This window comes from Aspergillus ambiguus (assembly GCF_047715705.1).
Source record: "Aspergillus ambiguus strain CBS 117.58 unplaced genomic scaffold BDV59scaffold_27, whole genome shotgun sequence".
In the NCBI taxonomy this organism is placed as follows: Eukaryota; Fungi; Ascomycota; class Eurotiomycetes; order Eurotiales; family Aspergillaceae; genus Aspergillus; species Aspergillus ambiguus.
The window spans coordinates 81295-102681 of record NW_027395540.1 but is presented as its reverse complement, the minus strand read 5'-3'; the positions used below and the strand labels follow the sequence as shown (position 1 = coordinate 102681).

Genomic DNA, 21387 nt, shown 5'->3' with positions numbered 1-21387 from the left:
ATTGAATTGAATATCCGGATAGATCGAAAATTGTTCTTGGCGTGTTGCTGGTCGGTTCAGATTGATGTGCAGATATTGCCCATGGCCAGCGTGTACGAGAATGGTGTTGAAATGTGATCCTCCTGCTCCGTATCCCTCGTATAGTCCAGAGAAGTATGCTGCCTCAGGTGTCGATGGTGAATGACGTCACTGCTTCCCCATCCAGGGAAACTGCGATGCCGTCATCGATCCCACGTCAACTATAAACAACCCTCGACTCACCCCGACTGCGCCATGACTCTCGCCGTCTCCAGACTGCCTGCTAGACATGCGGCTTTTTTCAGGTAGTGCGGCGGCGATGGCGCCGTGTTTAGCTCCAGGGAGAGGGAGAATCCCGTCAATTGCGTGGCGGAATGCTCATGTGCAGTCCTGGCGGTGTCGTCCCAAGTGCACGCCACAACGCCCAGTGCGCATCCCATCTGTCATGGTTTACACGAGGCAGTTCTCGGTTCGACGCGAGGTCGACCGCGCTGACAAGAGAGAGACGGAGGACGAGCTGGAACGACTCGAGATCAGAGGGAAACACGCCAACCGTGGATCCGTGCAGCCGTCGAGGGCTCACCAGCAGCTGGAGGATGCGATGACGAAGGGTGAGTATGAGCCTGTGAGAAGGTACAAGAAGGTTTATCGAGGCTGATAGCCGCAGGAAAGCTGTTAACCACCCCGTCGAGGCTCTTCAAACTCCTCATCCCGCTACCAACGGCGAATCATAACAGCCAGCATATGGGTGCGCCCCCCCATCCTCTCTATGCTCCTCCTGTACCACCCACTAACCCTCCCAGATGTCGAGCCCATCGCCATCCTCATCCACCCGCAGCAGCCTCTCTCGTACCTCGGCCATCTGATCCAAAACGAGGTCCCCGACATCACCATCGACGGCTGCAAGCCCCGGCCGCCGGCCGTCTCGTTCATCGCGCTCCAAATCGAAGACAAACCACTCAAGCCGAACAAGGCTATCTACGAGGAGACGGATTCCGAGGTGCGGCGTCTGGAGGGCATCGGCGCCGGCGTCGAGGCGCAGCAAGCCCGGCGCCAGCCCAATGAAGGCGACGACACGTACAGTTACCTGCGGCGGATGCCGGCCCGCCACGACAATGTAGGACCGTCGTCGCACGAGCAGCGGTTCGTGCGGTGGTCGGAGTCGACGGAGATCGGCGATTTCGTGCGGGATGCGTCGCGGGCGCGCGAGTTCATCGTGAACATCGAGGGGGCGCCGGCCGGGGTGCGGCAGATCCACGTGGCGGTGCCGTCCTTCGAGGAGCGGACGCATTTCCTGCGGATGCGGCTGCGGCGGATCGCGGAGAAGATCCGGCGCATCGCGGAGATCAAGAACGAGTGCGATGCGCTGGCGCAGCGCGGGGCGCAGCGCGTGGCCATCGGCGGGTTCGGCGTCCTCGCGCTCTGGTGGTACCTCGTGTACCGGCTGACGTTCGAGACGGATCTCGGCTGGGACACGATGGAGCCGGTGACGTACCTGGCCAGCTTGTCGACGCTCATGGGCGGCTACCTGTGGTTCCTGTACCACAACCGCGAGATATCCTACCGGTCCGCGCTGGACTTTACGATTAACGCGCGCCAGAAGAAGCTCTACCAGATGAAGGGGGTGGATCTGCCCCTGTGGGAATCGCTCATTGACGAGGGGAATACATTGCGCAAGGAGATCAAGAACATCGCCGCCGAGTACGAGGAGTACTGGGACGAGAAGAAAGATGAGCGCGACGAGCGCGTCACCGAGGCGCTGAAGAAGGACCGCAACGCGAAGAATGGCTCCCATCGCTCCAAAGACCAAGACCACGACGATGACTAGCATGTGCCTCTCTCTCTCTCTCCCTCTCTATACCCGGACCGTCCCCTTCGCTCCCTACCTGTTCCGCACCGGATCGTAGTACTCCTTCTTTGGCGGCGTGTCCGCCGTGGTTTTCTTGGGTTTCGACAAGTGGCCTGGCATGGTCAATTCCCCGCCCCGACGCTGCTGGATCTATACTCACTTGGGTCGTCGGCCTTCCGCCGGTTCCGGTTGTTGCGCACGTCCCTCGACCGAAACACGCTGTATAGGAGCCAGCCGGCCACCCAGTTGGGGCCGTACTCGCCGGTGGTCGAGCCCTTGGCGAAGAACGGCCGGGTCCGGGGGCCGGCGTTGGCGGCGATCTGGCTGATCCCCCAGTTTTGACGCTCGGGGCGGATGTGATGCCAGAAGAAGGGCGGCCGTGTGGAAGGGTCGTTTGCTACGCTGTCGAGGAGGTTGGAGGGATCTTCGTTAAGCCGGTTGTAGACGGCGATGGCTTCGTCCTGCATCGTCTTCGACTGAGACATGATAGACTGGAGCGCACGGAATGGACGACATACCCTCATGGCTCGGTAGATCTGCTCGTGCGGGGGGTCCTGGGAGGTCAAACCGAGGGCGTGCATGAAATCCTCTTTCGAGGCGCGGGGGCCAACCGACGGCATCGGAGTAGGTTGTATGTAGATATGGAATGACAGGCAAGAAAGATACTAGCGAAGTAGGGATCGTCCGGCCAGGGATCACGCTAGAGGACCAGCGGCGGCAGCAGCAGCAGATCATATATTCGCGTCAGCCCACAGCAAGCCAGAGGGAGCCAGCATGCGTTGTGCAACGGCCGAAGTTGCTCTATCATATCTGATCCAGCCGGTCGAGAGGAGACCGTCCAAGGCAGGTCGGGGATGGGGGGTGATTCGTGGATTGCGATTTGACCTGTCTGCAGCGCCGTTGGACGTGTTTTGCCTGGCCCCAGCCTGGCGACCGGTTTCTTCAGCGGACGATGGGAGTATGCATCCGTCGGGCTGCTGTGGTTGTGGCGGGAGAGGAGTGCTGGATATCCGGATGCCGAGCCGTCACAGTCAGCCAGTCAGTCAGTCATCAAACAAGTTTGTTTGAACGGGGACGCCTGTTTTCTCTGTGATTGTCTGTTGCGGTTGGCAGGCGCACGGCGAGACGTATCGCGTCTAGTTGGTCTATGCATCGTGCTGGTGGACGATACTGGGGGCATACGCGGACCCGGCCAGCAGACGAGGAACAAGACTGTCGAACCATCCCCTCCCCACCCCCTGCAGCGTCGCGTAACGGCCCACGGTTGGTGGTGTAACCTGTCTGCCCCCGGAGGACGGCGGTGGAAAGGAGATCAGTGGGCTGGAGCGCGGGAATGGAGTGCCGGGACCAACAGGGGTGGTCGGTTTCGGCGCGGTGCTGGGACGCTTCGATCCTAGGGATGTATATACCCCCGTCGAAGCTCGCCTCGGGGAGATCGACCCGAGGCCAGAGGACGGTTGCACTCGCGGAAGCTCGGAGTTCTGGTCCTGCCTACATCCAGCCGCTCGCATCGACCCCGGAGGGCCGGGTGGTACAGAGATCGAGGGCTATCGGAGGATTGCTCGAGGATGGTCCATGGTGTGTACGCTATATAACCGGGTTATGTGCTCGCCAGGGAAAACTTTTATTTCACAGGTGGACCGTGGATATCACCTCCCGGGTATCACATACAGCAAGGAAAGCAAACATCTACCTCGTCAATCATCATCGCGGTCGGATCATACGGTCCTAATCGAATGCCGGCCTGACACGGACCATGGGAGGAATTCAACAAGATTCATATCGCTCTAATCATTTCCCAATTATGTGCAACACTAAAGAAATCAACGAGAACACGACATCGAGGAAGGTAAAAAAAACAAAAAAAAGAGAGAGAGAGAGAGAGAGAGAGAAAACGAAAAGGAAAGGCCACCTTAATCCGAGGCGTAGTATTTGCGCAGGAACTTCTCCACTTCTCTGTAATCCTCCTTGGCTTGGCCGAGGGTCTTCTCGATATTCTTGAGGGAAACACTGTCGTCGGGTTCGTCGGTCGTGCCGGTTTCGTCCTTCTGGGCGCCAAAGTGCTGGATTTTCTCGCAGGCCTCTTTGACCTTGGTGAGACCGAGGGTGGCGGACGACCCCTTGAGGAAGTGACCGAGCGAGGAGAGTTCACCGAGGTTCTTCTTGTCTCTGGTGGGGAGAGGATTAGCATCGTCGATTCCGCGGGGGGGATTCTCCCGGGCATGGTCGGTCTCACAGCGCGTTCTCCATCTTGTCAAAGGTGGTCTCGGCCTGTTCGAAGAACCCAAAGACGATCCCCTGGCTGAATTCCCGGTCGTCGTCGTCGTCCATCTCGAGGATCTGATCGAATGTGGTCTTGTCGATGCAGCCTTTCATGTCGTCGAAGCTGACCTCCTTCTGGGGAGCCGGTCAGAACGGTTGGAGGGGGGGGGGTAGGATGGAACGAGACATACCGGTTCTTCGGAGGACTTGGAGGTGGTAGCGGGGGGCATTGTGGTGTGATTGTGGTGGTGGTTATAACGACGGCGGCGGCGGCGGTGGTGGTGGTAGTGGTGGTGATGGTGGGAGTGGTAGTGGAACGATGAGGATGGCCGATGCCAAGGCCACGCAGGACGGCTGCAGACGAAAGTCGAGTAGACGGGAAGACAGGATTCTGGTGGATTATCCAATGTACGTAAGAAGGGTATTACGGAGAATCTGCGAGTGGTAGAGGTCAGTCGGTTACAGGCATATAACCCTACGACATAGGGATATACGTGGGGTGGGTACGGGAGGCGGGGAGGAGGAGGAGGGGGTTCGTTAGTCACCTGTGAGGGGGGGGGGAAGGAAGGGGAGAGGGGGGGCGCAGAGTACAGGACAGAGGGTATCACAAAAACAGTCTATGGGGAGTAGAAGGAGAGGCGGCGGAGGAGAAGGAGAGGGAGGAGCAGAAGGAGGAGAAGAAGGAAAAGAAAAAGAAGAGCAGAGAAGAGGTGAGGAGAAAAGAAGCAATGTGGGCGAACCGATATTCATTTTCTCCATCAGGCGTGGATGGATCCACCGAGAACCGAGCGTAGGGTTAAGAGTCTACAGATGGATAGGATGTTGGGATAGAGAAGAACGATCCAGCTCGAGAGCAGATGGCCGGAGAAGGAGGAATATTCGATAGAACCATCGATCTTGCTTGTAGCATCTCGAGAGGGAGGAACTCCCGACTGGCATCGTGATGTCGTCATGCTATCGCATCGTGGAGGATTCCGACAGCGTCTGGAGGAGGTAGGTCCAGGAGGATTCTATCGGACCGGAAGCTCCAGACAGACAGCGATCGACTACCGCGATACAGACACAGAGAGCCTCCGTCGGTACGCTATTAATATTCCATGACCGTACCTTGACCCCGAATAGAGACAGCAAAAAGGGGGACTCCACCGTGAACTCATCGGGCACCTCTGACGTAACCGGCCTGTCGATCTCCTCCTCCCCGTAGGAGGAGGTCCCGGGGCCTGGAGGTCGAGTCCGGACGAGGGACCGGTGGGATCTCGTAGGGTCTCCCCGGTATACGTGACATAGGAAGACAATTTTATGTAGCAATCATCCTCCCGCGGTCGAACCATCATCACCGTCAATCGCAGGAAAAGAGACGAAGAACAATGACATCAGACCAGTCGGCGGCTGACGTGAGCGGCTGCCAAGACCGATGCCTTCTGCTTTGGGAATCGAGGGCGCCCATTGGGCCTTCCTCGTCCAGACTCAGGGGAATTACCCTATTTGGTTCTATCTCACAGCCCTGAAAAGCTTCATCTGTCGTCGACACCTTCTTCCCTTCCAAGTCGCTACGGGGGAGAGAGAACCTCGGGGTCTACTGGAAGACGTGGGTCGTCGCTTACTACACTAGCCACCGCTAGTCTCTGGGAACCATCCGGGTGGAGTTTCGACGTCTAACATTGAGCCGGACGTTGCGTCCCGTATGCCTACAGTACAAACAACAGTCTATACGCCCCGCTCCCGCAACACGGTTCGCAGCGTCTTGGCAAAGTTCACCACATATTCTGGCTTCAGCATCGTATAGTGCGCCCCCTCCACATGGTGATACCGCACCTCCTCGCGCACAAAGTCCTTCCACGCCGACAGCAGCCCATTCACCCACTCCTCGCGCGTCTTGGCCACGTGCGTTAACGGATCCGCCACGAACACGTCCAGCGTCCGCACGCTCCCACTCGGCTCGTACTCGGTCGCCATGCCCTGCATGTTGGAGGCCAGATTCACCCACAGCAGGTAGTACTCCTCCGAGAGGCCCAGCTCGTCCCAGCGCGCCGGGTTGCTGTGCTGCCGCAGATATCGGATCGCGTCCAGCCGACGGCCCTGGCGCTCAAACTCGCACAGCGCCGGCTTGTGCGTGTACGCCGTCGCCTCGTCCATCAGATCCACAAAGTAGAACAGATGGATGATGCACTCGTCCCAGAGGAGCTGCCGCATGCGCCACTTGATATGCGGCGGCAGATTCCAGCTGCCGCAGTAGCGCACCTCGTCGCCGGCCGCCTCCAGGAGCTTGGCGATCTCAAAGGCCACCATGCCCCCGAACGAGTAGCCCGCGATGGCGTACGGTCCGCGGGGCTGCCGCCGCTTGATCGCCGCCCGGTACGTCTCAAACACCTCCGGCAGCGACCCAAAGGGCGTCTCGCCCTCGGCCGCGTTGAACCCCTTCGCCCGGAACGCGTACACCGGTCGGTCCGTGATGTGGTGCGCCAGGTTGACAAACACCAGCACCTCGCCCACCCCCGGGTGCACCAGCCACAACGGCGTCTTGCTCCCGTGCGGCTGCAGCACCACCACCGGGTCGTACTCGTGCCGGCGCCCCGTCCCGGCCGCCGTGGCGATGCGCGCCGCCAGCCCCCGCGCCGTCGAGTGGTTCAGCATGTCCGTCAGCGCCAGCGGCCGCGCCAGCCCCAGCTGCCGGTTGACCTGCTGCATGATGGCCACCAGGTCCATCGAGGTGGCGCCCATGCTGAGCACGGAGTCGGTGACGCCGAAGTCGTCGGCCGCGGGGATTTCGAGCTGGTCGCGGATGATCCCGAGGATGGCCGTTTCCTCGGGGGACTCGGGCTCGCCGCGGATGGTCTCGCGGTGGCGACGGATGGCCGCGTCGTTGGCCGCCTCGAGCGCCGCGAACTGTCCGGCCTCCAAGGCCGCCTGGAGCTTGGCCCGCGACAGCTTGCCCAGGGTCGACTTGGGCATGTCGGCGGGCCGCAGCGGGACCACCCGCGGCCGCGAGTGCGTGTACATGCTGACCAGCCGGATGATGCTGCTCTGGGCGTCGAAGCGCGCCGCGTCGTCCGCGGCGTCGAACGACGGCAGGTACAGCACCGCCACGACCTCCGTGTCCATGGCCGCCGTGCGCGTGCCGAAGCAGCAGAAGTAGGTCGGCGTGGCCCCGGGGATCTCCGCCTGCTCGAGCGCCGCGTCCAGCTCGTGCGGGAGGTACTTGACCCCGTTGATGTTGATCATTTCCTTGGTGCGTCCGTCGAGGTGCAGGTGGCCGCCGGCGTCGATGTAGGCCAGGTCGCCGGTGCGGAACCAGCCGTCGGACGTGAAGGCGTCGGCCGTCGCGCTGGGGTTGTTGTAGTAGCCGCGGAAGATGGCGTCGCCGGTGAGCTCGAGGTGGCCGCGCTCGTTGGTGGTGGCAGGAGTGCTGGCGCCGTCGAGCCGCGCGATGCGCATGCGCACGCCGGGCATGGGCGTGCCCAGCGAGGCGAACTCGTGCAGATGCGCCTGGTCGTAGCTGGGGCAGTGGCTGTTGAAGATGCAGCCCGCGCAGGTCTCCGTCATGCCGAAGGACGGCTTGAAGACGTCGGCCGGGGCGCCGTACCGGCTGAGGATGGGCTGTAGGCCCGCGCAGACGTCGACGACGTTGGCTTCGCCGCCCGTGTCGAGGTACAGGGCCGCGAGGTTGAGGTCGGCGTCCAGGGCGGCGGTCTTGCCGGCGTCGAACTGGCGACGCAGCTTGGCGAAGAGGAAGTTGGGCGCGAAGGTGCGCGACACCCGGTGTCGGCTGAGCAGGTTGAGGAGCTGCATCGGGTCGACGAGGATGTTGGCCGCCGGCACCTGCACCTGCGAGACGCCGGACACGATCGAGAAGATGTGGCAGTGGACGAGGTTGGCAACGTGGTCCAGGTGCACCCACGAGAGGAACGGACTCCGCGGATGCGACAGGTTGGCGACCTGCGTCTTGCCCCGGAGTGCCGCCAGCAGTTGCCGATGCGTGATGGGGACGGCTTTGGCCGTGCCACTGCTCCCCGACGTGAGCATCAAGGCGGCGACATCCGCGGGAGATGGCGTTGGGAGCGGGGGGTGGGACGGGGTTCCGTTGGGGGCGTCACGCTCCATGGCGAGGTCTTCGACCGCCAGGCATTGCAGCAGCCCGGCGTTCTCCTGGAACGGGCCCATGAGGGCGCGCCGTGTGAGACACAGAGGTGCCTCCAACGTGCGGTGCAGATGGGTGAGATGCTTCTTCCGCTCTACGGCGTCCTGGCTGAACATGCCCGGTCCCGTCATGGTGGGGATGGCCCCCGTCAGAAGGACGGACCAGTACCAGACCATGCTGTCGACGGCATTGTCAGAGTGGACGATGACCGGCTGCTTGGGCGTGACAAGGCCTCTGTTCTGGAGCAGGGCTGCGTTGGCTTCCGCCGTGTGCAGCAGCTCCTTGTAAGAGAGATGCTGGGCCGGAGTGGTCTCGCTGCCGCTACTGTTGGTCTGGTAGGCGATGATGCCTTCGGAGGTGTTGGCAGCGGCAGACCGCAAGGCCTCGACGACCGTCTCAAACGGGACGGTGCCGTTGGATGTCGGCGCCTCATGGCCATTGGAGAGGATCTCGGTACGGGTCATGTCAAGCTCGCATCAAATAACGTCGGGTGTAGTCAATGAGGGACGGAATGCTTAACGCCTCTCGGCCTGTGGAAAGCTGCACAACTCCGGGCTTCATCAATAGCTAAATAGGATGGTCTCCCACGGGTCTGCAGAATCCTACGAATACGAGGCATATACATCGAGCTTGTTGACTTTTCCACATTCCACGGCCGTCCGGACGCCCCGATGCCATCCGTACTACGTGAGCCTGGTCCCCGGGGCTGGACACGCCCGGAGTAAACCTAACTGGCAAGCCTAAGTTGGCGTGTCCTTATACCTACATACCAAGCCCTCCATTCCGCACTCTGATTGACTGAAGCAAACGCCACTGTCGAGAACTATGCAAGGTGACAGTCTCTGACTGAGGCTGACGCTGACGCTGTAGACAGGTCGAACCCGTGAGACATGCTACGATGATAGAGGTTGAACAAGATCCCTCGATCAGCGCTGACCATCCGCTGCACAATGCATTCCAGCAAGGGGGAGAGCAGCGCTACACGAAGTCATCGAGCTGACGGCATGCGTGCAACTCGCCTGCAACTCGCCGGTCGTTAGAGATTCCGATACGCTGGAGCATCGCAAACCCTATCAGCATTAGGGTTGGAAGGAGAAACTTCCATAGCGGTTGCTGCTCTTTGTTTATACATCCCTGCCCTTTGTGACCCGCGTCTGCTCACTGCTTCTTCATAAGCAGCAAACTCGGCCTCTTCTCTTGTCATCACTTCATCATGCCCGCTGCTCGACTGCGTCGTCCAATCCCACTCCTACCTCTCCTGCAGCAGGGCCGAACCCAACCGCCTAAAGCGTTCTTCCATTCCACCACTCCCCTTGCAATGAAAGTCGCCCGTGTTACCGCCTGGGGATCGCCGCCCGAATATGCTTCGGCGCCGGATCTCCCCGCTCCCTCACCGACCCAGCTTCAACTGAAGGTGGTCGCTGTCGGCGTGCCCCGCGTGGTACGAGCCCGCGCCGCCCAGAATCACCCCAGCGCCATGCATGCCCAGCTGCCCTACGACCCTAGCATCGACGGGGTCGGCCAGGACGAAGCCACGGGGGATCTGTACTTCATCAACAGCCTGGCGGCGCCGCTGTTCGCGGAGCGGGCCAACGTCGAGCGGTCGAAGCTCATGAAGCTGCCCGCCGGCGCGGACGCGGTCACCGTCGCGGGGCTGACCAACCCAACGGGGAGCAGCTGGATGGCGCTGCGCTGCCGCGCCACTGGCGGGTGCCAGGGCCGCTCGGTGGCGATTCTCGGGGCGACCAGCGCCAGTGGGCGCATCGCGGCGGCCGTCGCGCGCGCGTTGGGGGCTGCCCGGGTCATCGGGCTGGCGCGCAACGAGGAGACCCTGGCCGGCGTGGAGGGCCTGGACGTCCGCGTGAGACTGCAGGAGCGTCTCGTCCTCCCGGCGGATCTGGGCCCGGTCCATATCGTACTCGATTACTTCGGGGGGCCGACGGCCGTGCAGTTCCTTCAGGCGGTGCAGACCCCGCCGGGCGAAAACCTGCAGTATATTGTGGTCGGCGGGCTGGCTGGCTACGAGAACATGGATCTGCCCGTGCGGCTGGTCAACACGAAGCCGATTGTCGTCCTGGGCTCCGGGTTCGGCAGTCTGAGCCGGGAGGACTTTGACCGCGAGATGCCTGGGTTGGTCAACGCGCTGGCGAACATGGGGCCGATCGTGGATGTTTTCGCGGTGCCGATGGCGGACGTGCAAGCCGTGTGGGATTCGGCGGACGCGCAGACGAAGCGGATGGTGGTGGTACCTTGATCGGGAGTTTCCTAGGTAGCTACGATGGTTGTACGGAGAACAATACATATGCAGGGTGACTGTTCACATTTGTAATAAAGAGTAGCTGTGGGGTGTACAAGAGTGTTCCTGTCACCGACGTAGACATCCATTGGTTCAATCTCCTGCAGAACCTCCCCCGGCTCGCGCCAGCCTGACTAAACGTACTCGACCTCGATAGGATGAACGGGCGAGTTTTCAATCGGCCTGCTCACGTACGAATTGATATAACCCCCCGTGGACTCCGAGTACGCATATGCCGCAAAAACCTGCCCATACTCCTTCCCCTTGCCGCTAGGCCTTGTCAGCACACACACACACACAACGGGGCCCGACGGGATGGGCACTTACAAGGTGGCCTCCATCGCCCGGCGATACCTCCCGCTACGGCCCCAGTCCGTGTCCAGCAGCGTCAGCACGGTCTCCATGTTCTTCTCCGCGACGGCCGAGCTCTCCGCGTACTGGAACAGCGGCACGTAGAGCTTCGTCTCGGGGAGGGGCCGGCCGGGCTTGATCTCCACGGAATACATCAGCCCGTAGAAGCCGACGCCGGGCATGCGCTCGGGCTTGCACCAGGTCGCGTCGGCGAGCCGGTCCCCCTCGGACTCGTTCATCAGGTACGGCCAGATGGCGCGCAGCAGGGCGACCCGCTTGCGCGACGCCGCGTCGGCCAGCCGCCCGCCCAGCGTCATCACGTCCCGCACCGTTTCCCACGAGTTCTTCACCGTCACCAGGTACATCTTGATGCGGGAGTCGCGGGGCGCGGAGCAGTCCATGCCGGCGAGGATGAGGCGCAGGTCATGCGGCGACTCCGCGATCCACCTGGGAGCCAGCCATGTTAGCGCTGCCAGACCGGGACGAGAGAGGGAGATGGTGTGTGTGTGTGTGTGTGTGTGTGTGTGTGTGTGTGTGTGTGTGTGTGTGTGTGTTTTGCGTTGCGTGTGTTGTTTGCGGGTTTGCGTGTTTGCTTACCCCGCCAGAACATCGACGGCCGGCGCAATGTCCGCGCCCAGCGGCGTCAGCCCGCGCAGCGCCTCCAGCGCGATCTCGTTCGACGACCGTCCCTCCACAATCGCCCGCCGCATGGACGGCACCCAGGCCTTCATGCGGGGCCGGCGGCCGGCGTTGAACTCGAAGCCGACCATGGCGGCCGGCAGGACGAGCTGCGGCGGGATCTTGGGCCGCAGGGCCTCGGTCTCGGCCGGCGTCAGGAACAGCCGCGACAGGAAATGTTCCAGCCACTGGGTGTCGGCGCCGACGACGGCGGCCAGGCGGAGGAGGAGGGCGCGGGCGGCGGCCTCGCCCCAGGGGTCGGCGGAGCGGGCGCGGTCCAGCGGCGGGAGGAGGTCGTAGTCGAAGCGGACCTTGGGGGTGCCGGTCGATGAGACGTTGAAGCTCGGGTTGAAGGGGGTGCCGACGACGGCGCACGGCGCGACGTAGGTGGGATGCGGGTCGGTCGGGAGGGGGCCGAGGGTTGGGGCGATGTGCTCATCTAGGAAGCGTAGGTTGGCCTCTTGGTCGGCGGGCGAGTACGTGTCGATAGCCTGCATCAGGGGACCGATCACGGAGCGCATGTGCTGCGCCCAGAAGTCCGGCGCGGAGGGGTGGTTCTCTCTACTCGCGGGGGACTCCTGGGGAGCGGCGGAATGGGCCTCGACGGTCATGATGGATGGATGGTTGAGTGAGAGGAGTGGAATGAGTGGGATGGCTATCGTGGCTTGAGAGTGTAACTGTATGCGGTGGTCGAGGAACAATTGTGATCTAGGCTGCCGACCTCGACGGCGGACGCAAGCATATGTTCTTTCTGGGTGGCAGATGATTCCATTGCAGTTTCCTGGGGGATGGCATCTTCGCAGGGGCAACAGTGAGTTCGTATTCTGCTTTGGGCGAGACCACATGCCGCTCGATTCCTGTATAGGCAGATGGGTCCATCTCTGGAATGAAACTTTCATTCAGAATGAAGGCAACTGAGAGAGTTTGGAGCGGCTGTTTCTTGGAATTGCTCCTCGCCACATATCTCCAGAACCATATTGGCTGTAAGGGACCCGATGTGGAGTAAGGGACTCGAGTCAACCGACATTTGAAAGCCACATGCAGTGGAGAGGATCGAGGTGCTGTCACAGCAGTCAGCTGCGCCTAGTGCTAGACGAGTGCAGAGCGTCTCCAGGTAGGGTGACCGGAACGACATACTTCGCTTCCGGTAGTATACGAAGCACGGTACAAGCGGTGTGCGCTGCAATTGTGCCCGACTGCGTAGGCTCAACAGCCTGCCAGAGCCATGGAGAAGCTGTCACCATCATACTGAAGGTGTTTTGCACGTCCCTTGCGTCGATGAGCTTAATACCAAAGGATCCAGATGCCCGCCGTAGCAGCCACAGCATGCATTGCCGTCCAAAGCAGGCCCTTCTGACACCTTCCGAACATGAAAAATTTCACCGACTGAGGTTGGCAGGACATGCATATGTAGATAAAACCACAACGGACGTAAGCAGAGCCATCCCGCTACACGATTTCTTTGTCGACTGTCAGATTCTGTTCTGCACCGGTGACGACACAGGCAGGTTTCACGTACCACAAGATACCAAGCCACTGCAAATAGAGCAAGCCATGTTACACGGCTCTTCTCAACACCAGAGCCGGTTCTCGTCGAGGGCAGATATAATGTATTCTCCTCACCCAAAGCATGGTGCATCAGAAACGCACATCACAACTGCACCATGGACGACCTCATCACCCGTGTCAACGACTTTGCCCGCAGCGCGGACGAGCCCACTCGCTCTAAGTTAGTGGATGTCTTGCGCGACCTCTCGATATCCCTCGAACGACCCGAGGAGACCAGAGAGCGGATCGCCTACACAGTCAGCACCTCCCCTTCTCCAATCCACAGAGTCATTCAAGCTGACTCCCGCAGCCCCTCCAGCTGAACGCAGCAAGGCTCGCGCGGGATCTCGGCCTCTTCGAACGGCTGTCCACCAGCGCCAGCCCCGTGGGGTTGAAGACGCTCGCCACAGACACAGGCGCGGACGTCGTCCTCCTCGGTAGGTTGCCGACCCAGCTACTTACGTCCATCTTGTGGCCGGGCTAATCGGTCGAACGCAGGCCGCGTAATGCGGTATCTCGCCTCCGTGAAGATGGTGGACGAGCCGCACGTGGATACGTTCACCGCGAACAACGTCACCCGCGCGCTGAGCTCCCCCCAAGGCAACAGCTACATCGACTGCTTGTGAGTGAGAAGGGCTTTTACGTGCGGCGAGATTGAGCTGACCATGGCGGGACGGGGCAGCCACGAACTGGTCGCCCCGGTGTTCCACCGGCTGCCTGCGTTCCTAGCCCGCACGAACTATGCCAACCCGTCGAACCCATGTAACGTTGCGATGCAGGACGCCTTCGGGGTTGAGGGTGACATGTGGGCATTTCTCAAAGCATGTCCCAAGTACTGGGAGATGTTCGACAGGCATATGCAGATGCAGCGCGATGTCTTGACCGACTGGGGGCGAATCGGAGAGATGATAAGTACACGGAAGAACCCGCGCAACGACGAGGTGGTCTTTGTGGATATCGGGGGAGGCAACGGACATGAATGTGTGCGTTTGCAAGCGGCCTGTCCGGGACTGGTTGGGAGGGTGATTCTGCAGGACCTCCCGGAGGTGATTGGGCGGGCGCTGGACATTCCCGGGGTGGAACTGATGGAGTGCGATGTCTTCAAGCCGCAGGCCGTGCGAGGTAAGGCAGGCTCCTGAAATGCTCCGCTGGGTGGCTCTAACGCGGGACAGATGCGAGGTTCTACTACATGCGCGGCGTCCTGCACGACTTCCCGGATGACAAGAGCCGCGCCATTCTGAAAAACCTGGCAGCGGCCATGGGACCGGACTCCGTTCTGCTGATCGACGAGATCGTCCTGCCAGACAAGGATGTGCACTGGATAGCGGCATCGATAGACATGCAGATGATGTCTTGGCTCGCATCCGGCGAGAGGACGCGGCGCCAGTGGGAGGCGCTGTTCGAATCGGTTGGACTGAGCATGGTAGATGTGCACGCGCACCGGGCTGGGCAGTACGAGAGTCTGATGGTAGTGCGTGCGATGTAGATAGTCAGCCGTATAGATTATCTGGTGGTGGAGCGTTGAACGGCGCATGACTAAGCAGGGTCAACCTCGGCCCAACAAAACTTCCATAAAATCAATCACTTACTCCGTACTGCGTGCAAACAAACTCCTGACCATCAGTCGACCGATTCTCCCACAACACCACGAACCGCCATGTCGTCCAAATCCGGCCCAAGCGGCCTCACGAAACTCTACCTGCTCGCCTACAACGCGACCAGCTTCTTCTTCTGGGCGACCTGCACGGTGCGCGGGGCGCTGGCCCTGCGGTCCGCGCCGGACAACATCCCCAGCGTGTTCAACGCGGTATACACGCCGCTGCTGACCACGACGCAGACGCTCGCGGTGCTCGAAATCCTGCACAGTCTGCTGGGGGTGGTGCGGGCGCCGGTGGTGACGACGGGCATGCAGGTGGCCAGTCGGCTGCTGCTGGTGTGGGGGGTGATGTTCCTGTTCCAGGAGCGCGGCGACGGCACGGGCATTGTCGGGGGCGAGACGGCCACGGCGAAGACAGGCGACTACGCGTTTCTGGGGTGTTTGGGCGCCTGGGGGGTGACGGAGTGCATCCGGTACGGGTTCTTTGCGCTGCAGGTGCTGGGGACGGGGGTGCCAGCGTGGTGGACTTGGTTGCGGTAGGTTCTGTCTGATGGGGTTGAGGTCGGTGTCATTGACGCCGCGCGCAGGTATAACACGTTCTACGTTCTGTATCCGCTCGGGATCACCAGCGAGTGCGTGATGGTGGTCAAGGCGCTGCAGCCGGCGGGCGACTTCCACCCGGTGTATCGGTGGTTCTTGATCGCGGTCCTGGCGATCTACGTGCCTGGTATGTTTGTCCCGGGGCTGGTGGTCGATTGCACGATGCTAACGGCGCAGGCTCGTACATCCTGTACACGCATATGATCGCGCAGCGCAGAAAGGTGATGAAGAAGCGGGCGTAAAGATGGGGGAAACGGATAGACAGACGGGTGGAGATTGTGTTCGTATCATATCGTCGTACATAAATGGCACTCGTATCCATGCTACAGCTCCTTCATGATATCGCGGACGGCCTTGGCGGCGAAGCGTTTGCGTTCCTGCTCGGGCAGCTCATCGCTCATATCTAAGAAGTCAGTAGGTCAGTAGGTTTGCGGCTCGCACGGGAAGAAACACAGCACATACCCCTGATAGCTTTCATGCGCAGGAGCAACCCCTCGATGGCGTCGACGCGGGTCTCCTCGTCGCCTTCGTCCGGATCGTCGACATGGTCGTCACCGCCGCGCTCAATGGCAAAACGTAGGCCGACCATTTCGCGCTCGAGCTCATTGACCTCCAGATCGAAGCCCGTATCCGCGTCGAAGTCGAGACCGTCATCCGGATCGGCATCGGGTTCGGGGGCGGACCAGTGATGCGTCTCGAGGATTTCCCGGATGCGCCGCATGCCCTGGTATTCTACACGGGTCAGCATTGCTCCACGGCGACGGGAGGGAGAGACCAACCGCCAAACTGATTCTTCGCGTCGCCCACGTCCACGCGCGGATCCCACGGGACCACCTCCACGCCCATCAGGCCCATGTCGCACAGCTGGTCCTCCCACCAGCCGACGGAGAAGGGACGGTCGTCGTCGGCGGCGGTGGCATCGGCCGAGCCCACCAGGACGAGGACGACGGGGACGTCGTCATCGAGGCCGCCGCGCTCATCCTCAATGCGATCGCGGACGACAGCCACGGCGCGGAGGGAGTCGGCCAGAGCGTGGATGTCGGCGGTGGAGTCGGACGGAGGGTCGAAGTTGCGCAGGCAGATGATGAGGGCGCCGATGGCGTCACGGACGACCTGGGCATCGGGGCCGGAGAACTCGGATTGCCACTGGGCGGGCGAGGGCGAAGCATCTGGAAGGGGGATCTCGTCCACCCAGATAGGGACCTGGGCGGAGTAGTATTTCGTTTGGAGCTGGAGCGGGGGGTGGGAGGTGTAGCCGGCGAGGGGGGAGGATTCTGTGGATTCGGCTGCAGAGGGAGAAGTGGCGGCGGGGTCGACTGGATGGCCGGTGAGGGCGAGGAGGAAGGGAGGAATGGAGGAGGCGTGAGAGGAGGGAGCGAGGAGGAGGAGACGGCGAGTCATGGTGGAGGAGTGTAGGGGAGTTGAATGGAGGAAGTTGAAGAGGAAGTTGAAGTTGAAGGCGAGTTGATCAGGTGAGGGTGAAGTTATCCGGTGCAGTCGACGCAGAGGGAAATGCCGCCTACAAATACCATCCTACACACCAGCACACCACCCAGCAGAAATAGTTCATTCCAGTACAATAACAGCATTAACAAGAACAGCCCAAGGAAAAAAAAAATCGACAAATTAGAAAAGATCCGTCAACCGCGTCGCTGTCCCCGCGCGCGCTGCACCGTGGCCTTCCCACGGGCCAAACCAACACCGCGACCACGCTGGCCTCGAGAACGGAACATGGGGGCGTTCCTAGGAGGATTAGCTGGAGCGTCCGGGGGAGACCGAGGATATAGGCGAGATCAAAGGAGACAGGAGAGAGGCGAAGGAGAACAACGGAAGAGACGTACCGCAGCATATCCGGGACGATGAAGAAGCGCACATGGCTCCCACGGATGTAGACCTGGTCGAGATGCGACACGCGGCCGTCGCGCGCGGTGACTGTGATGTCTTTGAGTTGGACGTTCATGTTGTCTTCGGCTGTGAGGGATCAGTATCGGCGAGACGAGGAGACGAGGGCGACGAGACAAGACGAGGGAGGGGACCTCACCCTCGAGGAGCTTTCCACGGTAGACGACGCCAGAGGTGATTTCGAGAGTAACGACATGACCCTGGAGAAGTTAGTGGGAGGATTAATGGGCGTGGGTGAGAAGGGGTTGGACGGACTTGAGCTTCATTGAGAAGCTTGATCGGGATGCCGATGGTGCTGGTTAATTTGCCCATTGGGATGGAGAGAGGAGGGAGAAGGGAGAAGGGGAGGAGAAAGAAGGATAGGAGGTAGAAATAGAGGAGAGGAAGAAGTCGAGGGAGAGAGGAGAGGGATGTCGAGCGAGAGTGATGTAGTGATGTACAAAGTGGTCGAGCGAGAAGTTTGCGGCTCTGCCAAGTCTTTCCGCCTTCACCTCATCTTCACCACCTCATCTCCACCACCTCGATACAACGACCTCTCTACAACTCCCACTTCACAATGAACCCCCCCAACTCCAACCTCCGCGCCTTCGCCCTCACCGTCCAAACCCTCCTCCAAACGCCCGCCCAATTCCTCCCCCATCTCACCATCCCATCCATCACCCATCTCCCCGAACAGCTCGGTCCCGCCCTCCAGGCCAACACCACCACCACCACCACCACCACCACCACCACCACATCCCAAGAAAAGATCTCCATTCGCGCCCTCGTCCTCGACAAAGACAACACCCTCTCTTCGGCCAAATCCACCACCATCCCCGCCCCGATCTACCAGAAGCTCCACGACTTGCGCGCCTCGCCCACCTCCCCCTTCAACCAGGCCGCCCACCCCGACGCCATCCTCATCGTCTCCAACCGCGCCGGCTCCCATCCGCGCTACGACGCCGAGATCCGCGAGCTCGAGGACCGTCTCGCCCCCCTGCGCATCCCCGTCTTCCGTCTCCCGCCCGCCTGCGCCAAGAAGCCCTTCTGCGACGCCGCCGTCGTCGACTGGTTCCGGGCCCGCGGCGTCGTCTCCCGTCCCGACGAGATCGCCGTCGTCGGCGATCGGCTGGGCACCGACGTCCTCATGGCCGCCCGCATGGGCGCCTGGAGTGTCTGGTGTCGGGATGGCATTGCCGATGCCGTCCGTCGTGCCCCGGAGAGGAATCTACTCGAGAAGATGGAGCTGTGGGTGGAGCGATACCTGCGCGAGTCCCAAGGGTTGAAGGCGCCGCCTCCCACACCCCGATAATCTGACCTACACCTACACCGAACCCCCCCCTCCATGTCCTGATATACTGCGTAGTCTGTAGTCATTGCGAAGAATCTCTCAACTCCGCCGCGCCCAGACAAACACTGCGGTGACTAAATACATCACAAAGGGAATATGCAAACAAGTCCGTTCCCGCCGTCCCAACTCAATCTCGCCTTCTGTCCCAGTACTGGCATAACCACGTGAAAGCCCCGACCGGGATATCGACAAAGGTCCAGGGAAGATCCAAATGATCCAAATCAAACCAAATACCACAAAGAAAAGAAAAGAATCCAATGAAAAAAAAAAAAAAAGGGCACTTGCCCAGGTCAACAGGTCCAGCCGCACAAGAAGGGTATTAATACAAAACCAATCAAAATCAATCGCTGAGAACATATCACAAGAATGAAACGATATATCCTCCTCATCATCATCAACCGGCGACGCGACTCTCTCGCGTGCGCCGTCGTAGTGAGGCGCGGTTCAAATGGCCACAGCAGCCGATCTCCAGTTCCACCGGACAGGCTCAAGCCCGTCCCCGGAGCAGTATGCCACCGACTCTGTCAGTCGGGCAAAGTTTCAATCAGAGGTCCAACGCGCGGACCAACACGGCTCCGTTACCTCACGCGCTCGGCGCCAGCGTGTTCGGATCCACATTCTCCAAAGATGTCATGCCTGGGTAGTCACCCGGCACCCCCGGGGAGGGGTGGTTCGACAGCGTCTGGATCGGGAGCTCAAACGTGTTGTTCCCCACCGAGAAGTTCATGTTGTGCTTCGGGAACATGCCGTTCATCGACATGCCCTCCTCCGCAAAGTTGGGCTGCTGTTCGTTGCTCAGCCCGTACATCTCCTGCGACCCATGCATGTTCGTCAGCGGAGGCGACTGATCCGCAATCATCGGGTCGGCGTGGTGGCTGACGGTGGAGTACGGCGACCCGGCCTGCGTCGCCAGCGTCGACGAGTCCACCGGCGGGGACACAAACGGCATGTGGAACTGAGGGTTGAGATTGGATGCCACCGGCGTCGACTCGCCCGGGGGCCCCGTCGTGAAAAGCGACGGGCTGGCGAATTCTGACGGCGAGTTCGTCGTGGCCGCCGACATCGGGTGGCTGCGCGGGTCGAAGCCGTACGGCGCCGACGTGTCGATGCGCAGGTTCACCGCTAGGGGATGGGTCGACTGCGGCACCGGCGCAAAGATGCCGGAATCCGGTTGGCTGAACGGCGCCGCGTTCTGCTGCGGCGGCATCTGGTACGAGAGGGGGGTCTGCATGGTCGAGAAGTCGACCGCCACGGGAACCGAGCGGCTCCGCTGACGCTTGTGGCCACGCGCCGCCTGCTGGAGGCTCAGGGTCGCGGGGTTCTCGGCATACATGCCCATGAAGGGCGGCGCGAACTGGTTCGGCTGGGAGGCCGGTCGCTGGATGAATGGCGGCGACATGGGCGCACTCATCGCGAAGTTGTTGTACGCGAGACGGTTCTGGAAGGATTCCAACGAGACCAGCTTGGCGAGTTGCACGCTCAGCACCTTCGGATGGCCGCCGAGATGGTGCACCAGCAGCTGACTGGCCTGCTGATCCTCGGTGAAGTCGCCGCACTGGTAGAAGCCCCCCGAGTTGGACGAATCCATGTAGAAAAGCGGCGGGCGGTTCAGTTCGACGACCAGGCCCCCGGGGCGCGGGGGCGCTCCGCTGGGCGGGGCGGTCTGGTCGCCGGATTCCAGCGTGATGTTCTTGATATAGGCGAACGGGTACTCGATCTTGTAACCGGCGGAGTCGTTGTTGATGTAGTAGGTCATGCAGGCCTTTTCCGGCGAGTAGAAGACGACCAGGTCCATGGCGTTCTGCCCGATGCGGCGCCAGCTCCCGATGGTCAGGGAGCGGCAGGTGAAGTGGTGAATGACGACTTTGCCCGAGGGGGCGGATTCGGGGGCATACGAGCCGCTGGGGCCAAAGGGTGCGGAGCGACCAAAGGGGTCCCGGGCGCCCGGTTTGTTCGGATCGAACTGCATGGCCAGGTACTGGCGCATGGACTCCGGGATGGAGTCGCAGCCCTCGCCTGTTTCGATGCTCTTCTTGGCGAGCATCTTGATCTTGGCACGTCTGGCGGGGTTAGGTTAGAGCTGGGCGACCGGCGGGGATAGCGAAACCCGACGTACCTGTTCTGGAACCAGATCTGCACGGAGCGTTCGGTCATGTTGATCTCCTGGGCGATGCGTTCGCGTGTGGCAGCGGTGGGGGTGGGGTTCTTGTTGAATTCCATCTCGAGCGTGACCAGCTGGTCCTGGGTGGCGCGCTGGCGCTTGTTGTTCTTCTGCTGTTGGGTCAGGGTGCTCTTGCGCTGGGGACGGCGCTGACCGGAAGCCGGGGCGGTGGTTGCGCTGGAGGTCGAGGGCGACGGGGTGGAAGCCGCCGAGGAGGGGGAGGCGGTGGTGGGAGCCGAAGCGGGGACCGTCGACGATATTGTCGACGGATCCGGGGCGTCTGTCGAAGACATTGTTTGCAGGGATTGAGCGAAGTGAAGAGTAGGAGTGGTGAAGAATCGACCAGGGAGGTAAGAAAAGACGAAAGGATAGGGAAGGAGAGGACGATGTGACGATCCGGCCGACAGTCAAGGATAGATAGATGTCCGATTCTGGGCCGCTTCAAGCGCCAGAGATGGGGGAAGATAGTGAAACGAATGGAAGTGTTGTGACGGGAACAACACGAGGTGGGGGGATGAGCGCGTCGCAGAAGCGTCAGTAGAGGGGAGTCCAAGTCGAACAAGAGGATATAAAAAAATAAAAGCAGCTGTCCTATGCAGCTGTATGGGCGAAAGGAATCGAAGCCTTCGCAATCGTGAAAGAGGATGGTGAGGCAAG

The 21387-nt window shown here is 61.0% G+C and overlaps 12 protein-coding genes across 12 annotated transcripts; 5 read left to right on the top strand and 7 right to left on the bottom strand.

The window, feature by feature from the left end:
- Positions 1 to 463: 463 nt before the first annotated feature.
- BDV59DRAFT_203788 (uncharacterized protein) lies at positions 464 to 1846 on the top strand (the record flags this gene model as incomplete). Its single annotated transcript, XM_073694326.1, has 3 exons — positions 464 to 629; positions 686 to 766; positions 822 to 1846. 3 exons carry the CDS (start codon positions 464 to 466, stop codon positions 1844 to 1846), a joined length of 1272 nt encoding a protein of 423 aa, XP_073545825.1.
- Positions 1847 to 1900: 54 nt separating this feature from the next.
- BDV59DRAFT_194526 (uncharacterized protein) lies at positions 1901 to 2487 on the bottom strand (the record flags this gene model as incomplete). The annotated part of the gene is made up of 3 exons (XM_073692410.1): positions 1901 to 1980; positions 2028 to 2328; positions 2386 to 2487. 3 exons carry the CDS (start codon positions 2485 to 2487, stop codon positions 1901 to 1903), a joined length of 483 nt encoding a protein of 160 aa, XP_073545824.1.
- A 1202-nt stretch (positions 2488 to 3689) lies between these two features.
- BDV59DRAFT_73541 (Hpt domain-containing protein) lies at positions 3690 to 4919 on the bottom strand. Its single transcript, XM_073697002.1, has 4 exons — positions 4870 to 4919; positions 4321 to 4564; positions 4104 to 4264; positions 3690 to 4036 (listed from the first exon to the last, which is right to left on the bottom strand). Exons 2-4 carry the CDS (start codon positions 4357 to 4359, stop codon positions 3781 to 3783), a joined length of 456 nt encoding a protein of 151 aa, XP_073545823.1. The 5' UTR covers positions 4360 to 4564; positions 4870 to 4919; the 3' UTR covers positions 3690 to 3780.
- Positions 4920 to 5649: 730 nt separating this feature from the next.
- Positions 5650 to 9106, bottom strand: BDV59DRAFT_209228 (uncharacterized protein). The gene has a single exon (XM_073695356.1). The coding sequence runs from the start codon at positions 8729 to 8731 to the stop codon at positions 5837 to 5839; it is 2895 nt and encodes a 964-aa protein (XP_073545822.1). The 5' UTR covers positions 8732 to 9106; the 3' UTR covers positions 5650 to 5836.
- Positions 9107 to 10577, top strand: BDV59DRAFT_209224 (uncharacterized protein). The gene has a single exon (XM_073695355.1). It carries the CDS (start codon positions 9481 to 9483, stop codon positions 10519 to 10521), a length of 1041 nt encoding a protein of 346 aa, XP_073545821.1. The 5' UTR covers positions 9107 to 9480; the 3' UTR covers positions 10522 to 10577.
- Positions 10578 to 10697: 120 nt separating this feature from the next.
- Positions 10698 to 12203, bottom strand: BDV59DRAFT_203783 (aromatic prenyltransferase; the record flags this gene model as incomplete). Its single annotated transcript, XM_073694325.1, has 3 exons — positions 10698 to 10833; positions 10891 to 11361; positions 11512 to 12203. The coding sequence occupies 3 exons, from the start codon at positions 12201 to 12203 to the stop codon at positions 10698 to 10700; spliced, it is 1299 nt and encodes a 432-aa protein (XP_073545820.1).
- A 1053-nt stretch (positions 12204 to 13256) lies between these two features.
- Positions 13257 to 14626, top strand: BDV59DRAFT_194521 (S-adenosyl-L-methionine-dependent methyltransferase; the record flags this gene model as incomplete). Its single annotated transcript, XM_073692409.1, has 5 exons — positions 13257 to 13397; positions 13460 to 13577; positions 13639 to 13762; positions 13823 to 14230; positions 14320 to 14626. 5 exons carry the CDS (start codon positions 13257 to 13259, stop codon positions 14624 to 14626), a joined length of 1098 nt encoding a protein of 365 aa, XP_073545819.1.
- Positions 14627 to 14735: 109 nt separating this feature from the next.
- BDV59DRAFT_73500 (protein tyrosine phosphatase-like domain-containing protein) lies at positions 14736 to 15740 on the top strand. Its single transcript, XM_073697001.1, has 3 exons — positions 14736 to 15273; positions 15325 to 15464; positions 15515 to 15740. Exons 1-3 carry the CDS (start codon positions 14798 to 14800, stop codon positions 15577 to 15579), a joined length of 681 nt encoding a protein of 226 aa, XP_073545818.1. The 5' UTR covers positions 14736 to 14797; the 3' UTR covers positions 15580 to 15740.
- BDV59DRAFT_73411 (adaptin-binding domain-containing protein) lies at positions 15194 to 16839 on the bottom strand. The gene is made up of 3 exons (XM_073696999.1): positions 16117 to 16839; positions 15800 to 16069; positions 15194 to 15740 (listed from the first exon to the last, which is right to left on the bottom strand). Exons 1-3 carry the CDS (start codon positions 16736 to 16738, stop codon positions 15661 to 15663), a joined length of 972 nt encoding a protein of 323 aa, XP_073545817.1. The 5' UTR covers positions 16739 to 16839; the 3' UTR covers positions 15194 to 15660.
- A 1-nt stretch (position 16840) lies between these two features.
- BDV59DRAFT_73410 (putative small nuclear ribonucleoprotein SmD3) lies at positions 16841 to 17766 on the bottom strand. Its single transcript, XM_073696998.1, has 4 exons — positions 17495 to 17766; positions 17379 to 17439; positions 17179 to 17308; positions 16841 to 17080 (listed from the first exon to the last, which is right to left on the bottom strand). Exons 1-4 carry the CDS (start codon positions 17549 to 17551, stop codon positions 16978 to 16980), a joined length of 351 nt encoding a protein of 116 aa, XP_073545816.1. The 5' UTR covers positions 17552 to 17766; the 3' UTR covers positions 16841 to 16977.
- A 29-nt stretch (positions 17767 to 17795) lies between these two features.
- On the top strand, positions 17796 to 18530 carry BDV59DRAFT_194517 (phosphatidylglycerophosphatase; the record flags this gene model as incomplete). Its single annotated transcript, XM_073692408.1, has 1 exon — positions 17796 to 18530. The coding sequence occupies one exon, from the start codon at positions 17796 to 17798 to the stop codon at positions 18528 to 18530; it is 735 nt and encodes a 244-aa protein (XP_073545815.1).
- Positions 18531 to 19039: 509 nt separating this feature from the next.
- Positions 19040 to 21340, bottom strand: BDV59DRAFT_73425 (uncharacterized protein). The gene is made up of 2 exons (XM_073697000.1): positions 20686 to 21340; positions 19040 to 20629 (listed from the first exon to the last, which is right to left on the bottom strand). The coding sequence occupies exons 1-2, from the start codon at positions 21021 to 21023 to the stop codon at positions 19153 to 19155; spliced, it is 1815 nt and encodes a 604-aa protein (XP_073545814.1). The 5' UTR covers positions 21024 to 21340; the 3' UTR covers positions 19040 to 19152.
- Positions 21341 to 21387: the final 47 nt, after the last annotated feature.

Coding starts and splice junctions, on each gene's coding strand:
- BDV59DRAFT_73541 (XM_073697002.1), bottom strand. CDS start 4,359: ATGCCCCCCGCTACCACCTCCAAGTCCTCCGAAGAACCG. Junction 4,265..4,320: donor CCAAGTCCTCCGAAGAACCG/GTATGTCTCGTT, acceptor CCGGCTCCCCAG/AAGGAGGTCAGCTTCGACGA. Junction 4,037..4,103: donor GACAAGATGGAGAACGCGCT/GTGAGACCGACC, acceptor TCTCCCCACCAG/AGACAAGAAGAACCTCGGTG.
- BDV59DRAFT_209228 (XM_073695356.1), bottom strand. CDS start 8,731: ATGACCCGTACCGAGATCCTCTCCAATGGCCATGAGGCGCCGACATCC.
- BDV59DRAFT_209224 (XM_073695355.1), top strand. CDS start 9,481: ATGCCCGCTGCTCGACTGCGTCGTCCAATCCCACTCCTACCTCTCCTG.
- BDV59DRAFT_73500 (XM_073697001.1), top strand. CDS start 14,798: ATGTCGTCCAAATCCGGCCCAAGCGGCCTCACGAAACTCTACCTGCTC. Junction 15,274..15,324: donor GCGTGGTGGACTTGGTTGCG/GTAGGTTCTGTC, acceptor CGCCGCGCGCAG/GTATAACACGTTCTACGTTC. Junction 15,465..15,514: donor CCTGGCGATCTACGTGCCTG/GTATGTTTGTCC, acceptor CTAACGGCGCAG/GCTCGTACATCCTGTACACG.
- BDV59DRAFT_73411 (XM_073696999.1), bottom strand. CDS start 16,738: ATGACTCGCCGTCTCCTCCTCCTCGCTCCCTCCTCTCACGCCTCCTCC. Junction 16,070..16,116: donor CGCGAAGAATCAGTTTGGCG/GTTGGTCTCTCC, acceptor TGACCCGTGTAG/AATACCAGGGCATGCGGCGC. Junction 15,741..15,799: donor GCGCATGAAAGCTATCAGGG/GTATGTGCTGTG, acceptor CTGACTTCTTAG/ATATGAGCGATGAGCTGCCC.
- BDV59DRAFT_73410 (XM_073696998.1), bottom strand. CDS start 17,551: ATGGGCAAATTAACCAGCACCATCGGCATCCCGATCAAGCTTCTCAAT. Junction 17,440..17,494: donor AGCTTCTCAATGAAGCTCAA/GTCCGTCCAACC, acceptor TAACTTCTCCAG/GGTCATGTCGTTACTCTCGA. Junction 17,309..17,378: donor CCGTGGAAAGCTCCTCGAGG/GTGAGGTCCCCT, acceptor GATCCCTCACAG/CCGAAGACAACATGAACGTC.
- BDV59DRAFT_73425 (XM_073697000.1), bottom strand. CDS start 21,023: ATGTCTTCGACAGACGCCCCGGATCCGTCGACAATATCGTCGACGGTC. Junction 20,630..20,685: donor CAGATCTGGTTCCAGAACAG/GTACGTCGGGTT, acceptor TAACCCCGCCAG/ACGTGCCAAGATCAAGATGC.